General features: G+C 38.8%; 1 protein-coding gene across 1 annotated transcript in view; it reads left to right on the plus strand.

Moving 5' to 3' along the window:
* The window catches only part of LOC134789668 (neuroglian), a 52,808-nt gene that overhangs the window by 17,186 nt on the left and 23,466 nt on the right, over positions 1–12,156 (plus strand). Inside the window, exons 4-6 of the mRNA XM_063760263.1 lie at positions 847–1,476; positions 1,803–1,993; positions 9,371–9,646. Of these exons, the coding sequence (XP_063616333.1) occupies positions 847–1,476; positions 1,803–1,993; positions 9,371–9,646 (1,097 nt within the window). The remainder of the gene's footprint in view (positions 1–846; positions 1,477–1,802; positions 1,994–9,370; positions 9,647–12,156) is intronic.

The following is a 12,156-nucleotide window of genomic DNA, read 5'->3' on the forward strand; positions in this document are numbered from 1 at the left end:
CCGAGCCATTGATAATAAATTAGACACTTACGCTGCTACCGGGACACAGAAGGTCTCGACTCCCATTTAAAATCAAATAAAATACGCCACTTCGTATAAGGAAGGGTATCCTCAATGACATAAACATCAATAATATTTCTGTGCGCTTGCTACCAGGACTACAAACTAGAAAATTATGAAGATATGATTAGTTCATAGGTATTTTTAGCTGTTCATTCAGATTAGATATTAGGTACAGTGAATATGAATAACTCCACACAAATTCAATTAGGTACTTACGGTCCTTCAAATATAGATACCTACTTATAAATCGATGGTGTAGGCAATCACAAAATGATGAGACATGGGTAGTCCATATACTATGCGGGTAATACTGGTACTTTCGAAATGCACGTAATATATACTGGGCAAAGAATGTAGAAATACTTAATACTGTTAATACATACAACCATAGGCAAAGTAAGTTGAACTAGACCCAGAAATACCTCCTGTAATTAGACAACTAACTAGACTAGACCCAACCTTGTAGTGGTTCTTATGCGACTTATGTCATGTGTCACGTAACCACTGCAGTCCACAGCTCCACAGGAAAATGACACTAGCTACATTTGATCTCCATCATATAAACACAATGTTGCAAATTGCACTTAAAATGCTCACTCATATACCACACCCACGGAGCTAAGCAGCTAATTGGTGAGTGTATGCGCTTGAGCATATCTATTCTTAGTGTCCCTAAGTATTGGGTGAGGCATCTAACACATCCCATTCTCAATAACTCACTTAATTAACCTAGATATATATATTTTTTTAACCTTTGTTTAACCAAATCCTTTTGTCCAACAGGTACAGATGGGTGAAAAACGGCAAACCCTTCGAATATGCCAGTTACTCAGACCGAATGTCGCAACAGCCCGGCCGGGGCTCTCTAGTCGTCAGCAAGCCCAAAGACGAGGACATGGGTCAGTACCAGTGCTTCGCCTACAACGAGTGGGGCACGGCCACTTCCAACTCAGTCTTCGTACGGAAAGCCGAGCTGAACTCGTTCAAAGATGCCGGCGACGGTGCACAGAAACTGCTCACAGCTCAAGAAGGCCGCCCGTTCAAACTGACCTGCCACCCGCCCGACGGTTGGCCCAAACCAAACGTCTACTGGATGCTGCAAGGCGATCAGGGCCAGCTGAAGACCATCAACAATTCTCGAATGACTCTCGATCCCGAGGGCAACCTCTGGTTCTCGAATGTGACGCGCTACGACGCCAGCGAGGACACTAACCTAGCTTACACCTGCGCAGCCAAATCTTTGTTCAGGAACGAGTACAAGCTTGGCAACAAGGTGTTTCTGAAAGTGAAGCAGACCGGTGGAATATCGCCGACGCAGAACAAGTACCCGCCTGAGGAGCAATACACCACGAGGAGAAACGAAGTCGCGTTGAGAGGGAAAAAGGCGGAGATCTATTGTATATACGGCGGAACGTAAGTTTCTACTTATTCATTACAATAATTCAAGCTGTCTCACTTTTTATGTAGCCTGCTTTCGGTGGAATGGACTGTCACGTGCTGTTTAATTAGCAAGGAACTTAAAGCTCCATGATAAGAATTGTATTTTACTACTGGTGGGCCATAAACAAATCTTAACATTAATATTTGCCAATCCGTCGCAACGCCATTACTCCTAGTCCTAGGCCACCTAATTACCGCCATCATACTCGCTTTTTCCCTAAAGGTCTCTGTAACTAAATATACTATATTTTTCCAGCAGCTCTCGTGTAACAGAAGTCTAACTGGCTTGGTATTTCCAGACCGCTCCCTCAAATAGTGTGGAAGAAAGACGGACAGAACATCCTATCATCTAGTCGCGTGACGCAGGACAACTACGGCAAGACGCTGGTGATCAACCCCGTGACCAACAGCGACAAGGGCACGTACACGTGTGAAGTCAGCAATGGCGTCGGCAGTCAGCAGTCGCACTCCGTCAACCTCAACATTAAAGGTAAGTTCTTAGTAGCTTACCCTTCAACTCTTAGTCAACTTGTGCTGGAAGATGGATTTGCAGAACACCCTGTTCCTTATATGAGAGTTTTATCTTCCTAATTACATTTCAAGCTACGAGTAAGTAAGTAGGTAACCTATTGTGAGAATGAAAAATCCTATTGGGACTATGCTTTGTGAAATAAGCGTTTGACTGTTAGAAGTCATCACACCCCGCGAGGTTCCGTGTCTCTAAGCAAAAGATACGCATAGTTAGCAACCACTCTAAGAGCGGTTACCCATATACGCAATCTGTGAGAAAGTAGCGAAAAGGCAAAGGCACAAACTCCATGCCTGGTCTTACGAATAGACCTGTGATCCTTGGTGCATTATGGTGAACTGTAAGTTTGTGTACAATGAAGATAGTTTATTTAATATGCCGAAAAGTCGTAAGTTTCGAGAATAGACAAAGCAGTCGAACGGTCGCATACAAAGTAAAATAAAATACTGGGCTCTAGATAAAAATGTCACATACATTAATAATTACACAAAGCTTGCTGTATGACATCAGGGAAATGAGATAAAAATATCATCAATATTTATAGATTGACCCTAATAAATAGCTATTACACATCGAACCTGACTCATAGGGTCATTTATCAATTTCAACACTCCACGTTACATTACTGTTCGTGTTCACTGATAAATACGAGTACTTACTATTACTTTATTAGATAAAATTATATATTGTTATTCGTCATTACTCTTTATCTGCAAGAAGCTCGCATCTCGTACTTCTTCTTTTTAGGGTATAAATAAATGTTAATGTTGTAAATAATTGTAACATGATCGAAAAAACTTAAACAATGTAAGCGAACAGCTATAATAATACTATTAAGTAAAAACAGTTATAGCCATAGTGTATTTCATCACAAATACAAAAAGCCTAAATACAGCTGTCGGTTATATTCATTAATTAAAAGTTAACAAATATAAACAAAATGCCAAACGTGAAATACTTGAGTCGTGTTGGTCATGCTTCTTCTCTGTCATCAACATCACTTCACCAAACGATACCTTTTAAAATGTTAATAAAAATACAAATTTTCTAGAAATTGCATCGTAAAGTTTGGCAATTTATCAACTTGGGTCACCAAAACTTCTTTCCTTAGTCCATATTTGTTTGACCGCAGACTAGGTTTTTATTCCATTTTGGTCAAATCGGGCTTTAAAACATGAACGGTTGGAATAGATACCTCATTTCAGTCCACTCCCCGAACTTGAATTGGGTCATGGCCTGACGGACCCGACTAATTTGTACAACACCACTTTAGGACATTAAAAGGCGTGTGTCAATCGTATCGTATAATTAGTATACATAGTACCTATGTATTTATTTCGGTACATAATTTTACAATCTTCTTCGTTTAAATACTGAACATTTTATTATGAAAACAAAATACTGGTTTGAATTTCCTAAATCACATTTGATGACAGATAGTGTCTTTTTGAACTGAAGGTAAGACCTCTTTTCTCGTCAAAATAACGCTCCCCGCGAAAATGTTTTTAGCGCTTTTTGCCTAGAAAGGTAAATTTCTTTCACACAACGAGCAACGGTAACAATCGACACTTCAACTGAAGTGCCGCTCCTCGGGCACGTACCGTCCTCTAAAACAATTTGTGTCCGAATTTTACAACTTGGCGTCTAGCCCGAGTCAACTAAAAAACAAAAAAATAACAGCGGCTGTTATTCAGTTTTTCATAACTTCGCCGTCCGCTTTGCAACAGGCAACAACTTCTTTTAATTTTATTATGCGTAACTGGGCTGTACTTTTAGGTATAAGTGTGACTTCCTATAAGGTCGAGTTTCGAACTTACAACCGAGATAAGGGTCTTCGTAATCTTGCTAACTGATAAGCACCACTTTACAGGTTTACTCTTATACTTAACTGGAAGTGGACTTCTTGTATTGAGTTGGAACTTTCAATTAAACCTTTTAATATTAGGTCCTTACCTATGAAATTGGCGTTTTTGTTCATAGATATAAGTCTGATCCTAGTTTTTTTTTTTTTACAAAAGTACATACACAATTACAATAAAACTACAATATGATTTCGCCAAACTGCTTGACAGCAATTAATTGTTATTTTTTATTGTTAAGTGTTCAGAATTAAGCCTTGAAAATAGGTCTTTTCATGTGCTGTCGGTTCGAGTATTAAAATTACTTATATTTTTCTAATGGTACCAATTTTGAAGAAATGGAGATATTGAAAACATACCTTAAAGGTGTCAAAAATTACTGGAAAAATTTTGTTTGGTTTGAATTAGCCATCAAAAAAATATCCGCAAAATTAATTGTATGGAAATTCGTGTTTCGTTGAAATTCTCCGGACAAAACGCCAATTTCATAGGTAATGACCTAATATAAGCTTCAGTGAGCTAAATTTTGTCATGTAAAACCCATGGTTACAATATAAAACTCAACTCAAATGAATTGAAAAAGAATGTAAGCCGGTAAATGTAAACTGGTGAAAAATGGAAGGCTACCGAAAACCGAAATGTCTACATAATACGTTTCCATTCTTGCGATAAATTCTTATTAACTTGATTTACAATCAACTATTGCGACGAAACAGACTGCGGGGTGTCCTTCTGAGCGAAGTAATTCAAGCCACAGGGCTCAAAGCCGGCGTGTTTGCAATCTCAATAAGGAAGACGTTTTACGCGCGCCGCATAGGTAACTGACACCCAAATTGGCAATGGGTGACCCTTCCTAATACAGGACCACTTTTAACGTCACGTCTCTTTTAGGGTTCCGTGCTGCAATATGTTTATCTCAATTTAAAAGCATTGTCATGAGGTTAAGCTTGTTTAAAACTTCATCTCAATTTAACAAAACTGTCATGAGGTTATCTGTATTTTAAGATATATACGCAAAAATAGGTTCTGACGAAAGCTTGTATAAATAAACACGATCGCGTAATCTTATATTTACATACGATCGCCATGACTTGTTTCGACTACTTATCCTACTCGTTAAATCAAAAGTCAGCGTATGAAGTCAAAGAGCAGTATTTATACAATTTATAGGTACACGTTGTGTGTTACTAACCAACACTAAGGGCCACTTGCACCATTCACTAACCCGGTGTTAACCGGTTAAACCTGGAGTTACCATGGTTGCCAGTACAATTTGACACTGGGTTAACAGTTTAACCGGTTAACTCCGGGTTAGTGGGATGGTGCAAGTGGTGCTAAAATGCTAAAGAGAAAAAACAATTATGTCAAGTCAATGCGATTGATTATTGTATGAAAATTAAGGAGATCGAAAACGTACTAGTTTGCGGCAAATAAATTCTATGCAAGCTAGTACGGCCAGCATAAGAAATAGCTAGAAGGCAAGCTGCTTAAACAAAATTGCCTCGCACGTTTAGCTAGATTAAATTAGATTAGGATTAGACAAGACGCAACGCCCAGGATTTTGTATACCAGTTTCCCTCGTCCCCTTGCTAAATAAGTGCCCGTATCGAATGTCGAAGCGTGCCAGCGCCAGTCTTAAATTCACTCTAATGGCTTCCCTTGCATGATATCAAATTATCAATTACATTATTACATTAATGTTAGAAACTTGGGTGCTGTGACTGTAAGCCATTACTGTACAAATACGATGGAGTTCTTATTTCTTTTTAATTAGGGTTGTATTTTGATTAACACGGGTTAGAAATAAATTAACTGTAAGATTGTGTCAGATAATAATATAATGGTTATTAGTGTTATTACATATCATTATTTGTGTTTCAGTAGGTACCTATGAATTTTAAAATTGTACATATTTTAAAACAGCACTACTTAGACCACGATTTTTAGCATTCAAATTCAAAATGTGGTATTGATCTATACATTGGCTATATTTCATCTATATATGTATGTCATCGTTCCGGCAGTCCCCCTAACCCTGCGACTATCTGTGTCACCAGGTTAGACGTGACTTCCGAATCATTTCCGTTATATGTAATTGTCCGCATCCTATATTTGACAAAGTCAGAACATCAGAATATTGTGTTCATTATAGCGGTATGTCGATGCATGGTCATCTACTTCACAATTATGGGACAAAGGTAACACCCTGTTTTACAAAGTTGCTGATCCAATAAAAAGCTAAAGTAAAGACTTGCTGATTTTAAATTTAAAATAACCGCACTAAAATTTTATAGGAGATAAAACTGGAACAAACATGCCAAATCTGGCAAACTTTTATGGACTACCTATTTAATGATATGTTTTATTATATTTTAATGTCACAGCGAATTCAAATGCGTTCTCATCCACATACTGCTGTAACTCCAAATTATCTCACAATCATAGAAGACATAGCTTTCAATCAAACGGATTAGCCCTGTCACGCGAGCAATACGTTGTGCGTGTGTGTCACGCACGCAAACTGCCCGTTTTGAGAAGGGACGGATAGTAAACAAACTTGCTGTATGTGTATATAGGAAGTAGCTAGGAGATCAGGTAGGCCAGTGTAGATGGAGAGAGTGAGACACGATAGGTATGAATAAAGAACTGATGGTGATAATTGCTGTATCGATCCTAATGTTATAAATTATCTTGATTATTTGTGACCGTGAAATGTCCAAAATCTCCTTTACTACATACAGTCTTTGCACTTCATTCGCAAACAACGGATTTTGGAATCCGTTTATTAGATTACACTTTTCTTCACATCAAATCAGTACATATTCTTTCTCGACAGGTCACGATATCGTATTGAATCTAGAAAGTAACTCCTGAAATCTCGATACTTAACCAACAAAAATATCGGCCTTTAAATCTTGGTCTTAGGGCCCTGCCAAATAACAGCTTTGAGGGTATAGCCATTTTCTCACTTATTTAATTGTAAAGGCCGGGATGAATGGAAAGCTCTTATTTCCTTTTGATCCCGCGCTTCGTGCAGTAGATTGCCGCGTCACGCGCCAGTAACTGCTCTGCCAACATTGCTAAGCCAACTCGGCCCAACGCATACTTGCCCTATATTCCAGACGTAAATCCATTCGAGCTTATTAACTATCATATAGCGTCTTGTTGGCTAGTATTTTATTTACGGGTTTTATTTCAAGCTATTCGTACAAAACTTCAAAAATACTATTCGGAGCATCCAATAGAACTCTGTGACATTAATTCATTCCTTGCTTGACTGGCAATGGACGCGCCTTTGAAATTGCACATGATTGCAGTTAAAGTAAATAATAGTTATTTATTAGTGATGTACCGACGATTGATTTGGCCGACTAGCCGACTAATCGGCGCTCGGATGGCCGAGTAGTCGGCCGACTAGTCGGCTAGTCGGCCAGTTCATTAGTTTCGTTTAAGTTCGGTTCAGATCACTTAAAAAACAATCGTTTTTCCCCTGCATCGCGCTATTCATCATATTATAGTAACACTAAAAAATAAAATAAAATAAATAAAAAAATCCTAAGGCCATTCATACGACAACCGGACATAAGAAAGCGCGACCATACGGTCAATAATTCGAACAAAAGTTTTCGTAAGCACCCTAAATAGGAATTTGGGTAAAATAGGTGAAAAGTTTATGATAAATATTTGCTGTTTTATTTCTTTTTGCCCTGATTGTCTATCATGCCCACTAATCGGCCATTTTTGCCGACTAGTCGCCAACTACAAATGAGGCCGGATAGTCGGCTTTCCCGACTAGTCGGTACATCCCTATTATTTATCTTATCTAATCGTAATCTCTATCTGACTTAAAAATGTACCAAATCTGAGACATTATAATAAATATGGAAGTCGGTATTACGATTAATATGAAAGCTATAGCCCTTGAATATTGACATTCTAGGAACTAGACTAGTCAATTGATATAATCAATCAATTTCTATGTTAATGCGCTTGGTAAACAATAGTAGTTTGTGTTACAAGGGATCAAAATGATATATTTCCGTCAAGGGCGTACATTGAATCCTGAATGAAGCTATGGATTCTACAATAGAATCCCGAACATAGTGAGGGTATCTAAAGTAGAATCCTGAGCGTAATGAGGGATTCAAGTGTTAACGCCCAAGACGAAATAATTTTGATACCGTGTGACACATACTGCTTTTCACATCAACTATGAGGAAAATAAAAAAATCTTAGTGTTGACACAATCTGATGCTTAAACAGATTATTTAAGCTAAAAAAATAATGTGCAAAAATATGTAAAAATAGTGTGCTAGAACAGAAAAGCGTTACTTTGAACCCTCCTTGCGGGGAAGAAAAGTACCACTTTGATCCCTCCTAGCAGGGAAGAAAAAGCCCTTTTCCGAATAGGTGATGTGAAAACGTCATTTCAAACAAATCAATACCGCGATACGATTGTCTCACCCCGGACGTAGTAATCAAGAACGTGGCTCAGACAAATACGATATACACCTTACATACCCCACTATATACCATGCAGACCGTCAGCTCATACTGCTAAAGCGCAAGCGAGTCGTACTTTTAGAAAAACCAGTGAAACTAAGACCTCGGATTCCGTGGTAATTACGCGTAGTCAAAAAACGTGCTTACTCTGGTTCGCACAGTAAAAAAATCAGAATAAGAGCCCAGGTATCCCCTTATCCGTTTTTCCGTAAGCGCCCGTCCGCCGGCGCCGAGCCCCAATAACCATTTCGTTTCACGGTGGCCTTTATCGTTATTTTCTAAAATAGCAATATGGAAATCTAGCGAGACACTATCGAAGGCAGTGCGAAATAACGAGGCGTTTATATGAGTATCGAATTTCCAATATGAATGGACAGATACATATATTTCGGTTGCCATTTTGTTGGGGCGATTACTGGTTTGTAGTAGCCTAGTATTACTGTATATTACTCGAAAATTATATCATTTCAAAGACATCGACATTCTTCAATAATTAACTGTAAGATTTTTGTAATTTAATTAGTTTATTTCACCCGCAGTCAATTTATTAAAATGAACCATATTGGTCTTCCCCTTTGTGTATAAATATTTAAATAGCCGTCTGAAACGTGCCCTTTCCGTGTTTGACATCACTTTGCCCCGAAACACAAGGTTATCGTACTTTACTTCCCGGCATGATAGACACGAGAAAGTTTAAATTAGACGTACATATTTTGAACTTTTATTAGTTAAAGCTGTTGACTTACGTTACGTAATCTTGCTGACGATTTCGTTCGTTAGAACAAATTGTTTCAGAACCTCTAACAGTCTTTACTTTCATAACAAAGGCTTCTTCCAAAGATCTAATTTCTCCTCTGTAAGAAGTATGATAGTAGCTGCTTTCCACAAATTAAAATCCTTCTTTTGGATGTAACTGGGAAAACACTGAGATTATCACAAAATACAAGACTTTTCTAACCCTTTTTTCATTCCACAGCCGCCCCATACTTCACCGTGGCCCCGGAATCCCTGAACCTAGCCGAGAACGAGACCGCCGTGATCAGATGCAAGGCCGACGGGTCACCCGACCCGCAGATCAAGTGGGTGTACAACGGCGAGCCCATCGAGCGCGCGCCTCCGAACCCGCGCCGCACGGTCGCGGCTGACTCCATCACCATCACGGGTCTTACCAAGAAGGACACCGGCAACTACGGCTGCAACGCTACCAACTCCATCGGCTACGTGTATAAGGATGTCTACATCAATGTCCAATGTGAGTCCCAGGCGTATTTTCATTTATTTATACAAGATCAAGTGGATGTACAACGGCGAGCACATCGAGCGGGGTCCTAGAAACGATCGCCACACGGTCGCTTCATCACCATCACGGGGCTTACAAAGAAGGACACGGCCAATTATGGCTGCAACGCTACCAACTTCATTGGCTACGTATATAAGGATGTCTACATTAATGTAGAATGTGAGTACCAAGCATATTTTTATGTTCCCGATAGATAGACCAAAGAGCTAACAGCTCTGAAAGCACTATAGGAGTACCTACATCTTTCGACATGCATCGACAAGTCTTTCCTTTTTTCTTGGAAAGCAGTAGACTTTATTTTCATAGTGTATCCGTATAATGCGTTCAAGTGCTTTTATGCCGTTATGCAAAGCCGATGAGAAAAATCTCCACATTATATCTGTTGGTTTTATGGACGTACTTTTGTAGTTGGGTGTAAGGTTACCTTACAGTATTCCAATTTAAGTTATGCGCTTCGGCAATCGATTCTGTATCGCGAATATTCATGGTGACGTCAGTATGTCTCTTTGACATGCATATTGCAAGCTGCATCCTAAAATAGACAAAGATCGTATCTCTTCGCTTGGCTTGATTCCTAAAATCCTTGTTAATGCTACGTTTTGGGAGACTTTCCAAACTTTTAACGAAATGCATAATAAGTAACCAATATAAAATATTATATCAATATTTAATCCAAAATTGTACACTTGAATTTTATTATTTGTAGAAAACAATATACATATTTCCATTTAGACCAACAACAGTCCAATTCAGTCTAATGGGATCCCGGAAGTCTATCCCGCTGCTGTCTCGTACCGAAAACGTCCCGGCGCACAAATTGGATCATTCATGTTGTCATTCACAATTCCAGAGTTTTATGAGAAAACAAATGAACAGGCTAGAATACGGCTGTCACTCTAAATTTATAATGACAAATTACAGAGATAAGAATGGAAGTAACGGGGAACTTGTTTGTACCGTGAAGAAATAGCTCAGCTTTCGGTTATTGATAAATTTGTCTCTTTACCAACAAATAATTTAAAAACCGCTATAAATATCAGCTTTGTGCGTGTTTCTTGAAATGTAAACATTAACGCGGAGACAAGGAAATATTGCAAGATAAACAACCGTGACAGGCTTGGAAAGAGGCTATTATAATGAATTTGGGCTTTTTCGCCTTAATGACTGTTCATCTACAATTACCTATTGCGCAACAACAAATACATTTATCCATATAAAGTTTCAAAAATAACATTTATTAAAGATTGTAGTCTAATCAGTCAAATCTATTATATCACTATCTTGCATAGAGAGTGCAGACGGCTAGGAATTTAAACGGTATCGGAAACGCCGGGGGTGGAATGTTTGCGCACAATCCCCGTGGAACCGCCTGCAATTCGCGCTCGTTTACTGCACTTTATGTATTCATGCACTCGCTAAACGGGGGAGGCTGTTTGTGCGTCGTTAAATGCTAAGGAAGCTAAGAGCCTGCATATTATGTTTGAGTACTCTCTTCGTTTATGCGGTTTTTTTTAGAATACATCTCTACATAGATATTTCACTGTAGCGCAGCCGTATTTTTGTTTAAGAACAACGTAAGTTCAAGGGCCGATACAGTACGGAAGTGTAATTATTGTAGTAAGTTCACCACAATTGGAACTTCAGTTTCATTTTACTTAGGTATTTGTAAATTGGGCACCCTAAATTAGTTACAGCCGATCGTCATCGCTCTAGACTAGACTCCGTCCGTAAAACGTATCACATCAATGCGATTCGGATCGTATCATTAAATCGCACCCCATCAATCACCTTCTCGACACCTCTAAGGAACAAAAAAAAGTTGCAGCTGTCAGCTACCATCGCGTGTTGATGCGATTGTGCCGCTACCTGTACTCTCTACCAATCCAAACAGACAGACGTGTGGTAGAAAGCTTTATTACATATGCCCTTTATAGTTCCACGCTAGTGCGATTCTGGGGTGAAAAGAATGCGCGGGTGCGCCCGTGGGGAGATTGTGCAAGGGTGGATTGACCCGAGCTTACGGCTCCTAGTAAAAGTCAAGCGATAATAGCCCTTTTTTCTATACCATAAAAGCGTCGACATGAGCAAGCAATTTGGGACTTTAATCCCTTGATCCGCGCGGGGTTTTGTGACTCACCGTTAGGTCCTGATCGTAGGGAAAAATGTGGTTTACCGCTCTATTATATAATTACTAATTACATATATGTGATAGCGGCCTTTTAAGGATAAATATTTACGTTATTTAATTTTTCCTATTTCCTTGTATTTATTAAAGTTAAATGAATATGTATGGCTTTTCTTTATGTGCCTCTTCGCTGTACAGTTATTTAATAAAATTATTCGTATTTTAGTCTATTTTAGAACAACCGACAATTACGAAAATAAATTTCTTGTAGAGGAAATATCATGTTAATTGCCTTCAGGTCATCAGTCATTGCCTACTAATTTATTTATCAGTATAA

This window comes from Cydia splendana, chromosome 4 (genome assembly GCF_910591565.1).
Source record: "Cydia splendana chromosome 4, ilCydSple1.2, whole genome shotgun sequence".
Classification (NCBI taxonomy): Eukaryota; Metazoa; Arthropoda; class Insecta; order Lepidoptera; family Tortricidae; genus Cydia; species Cydia splendana.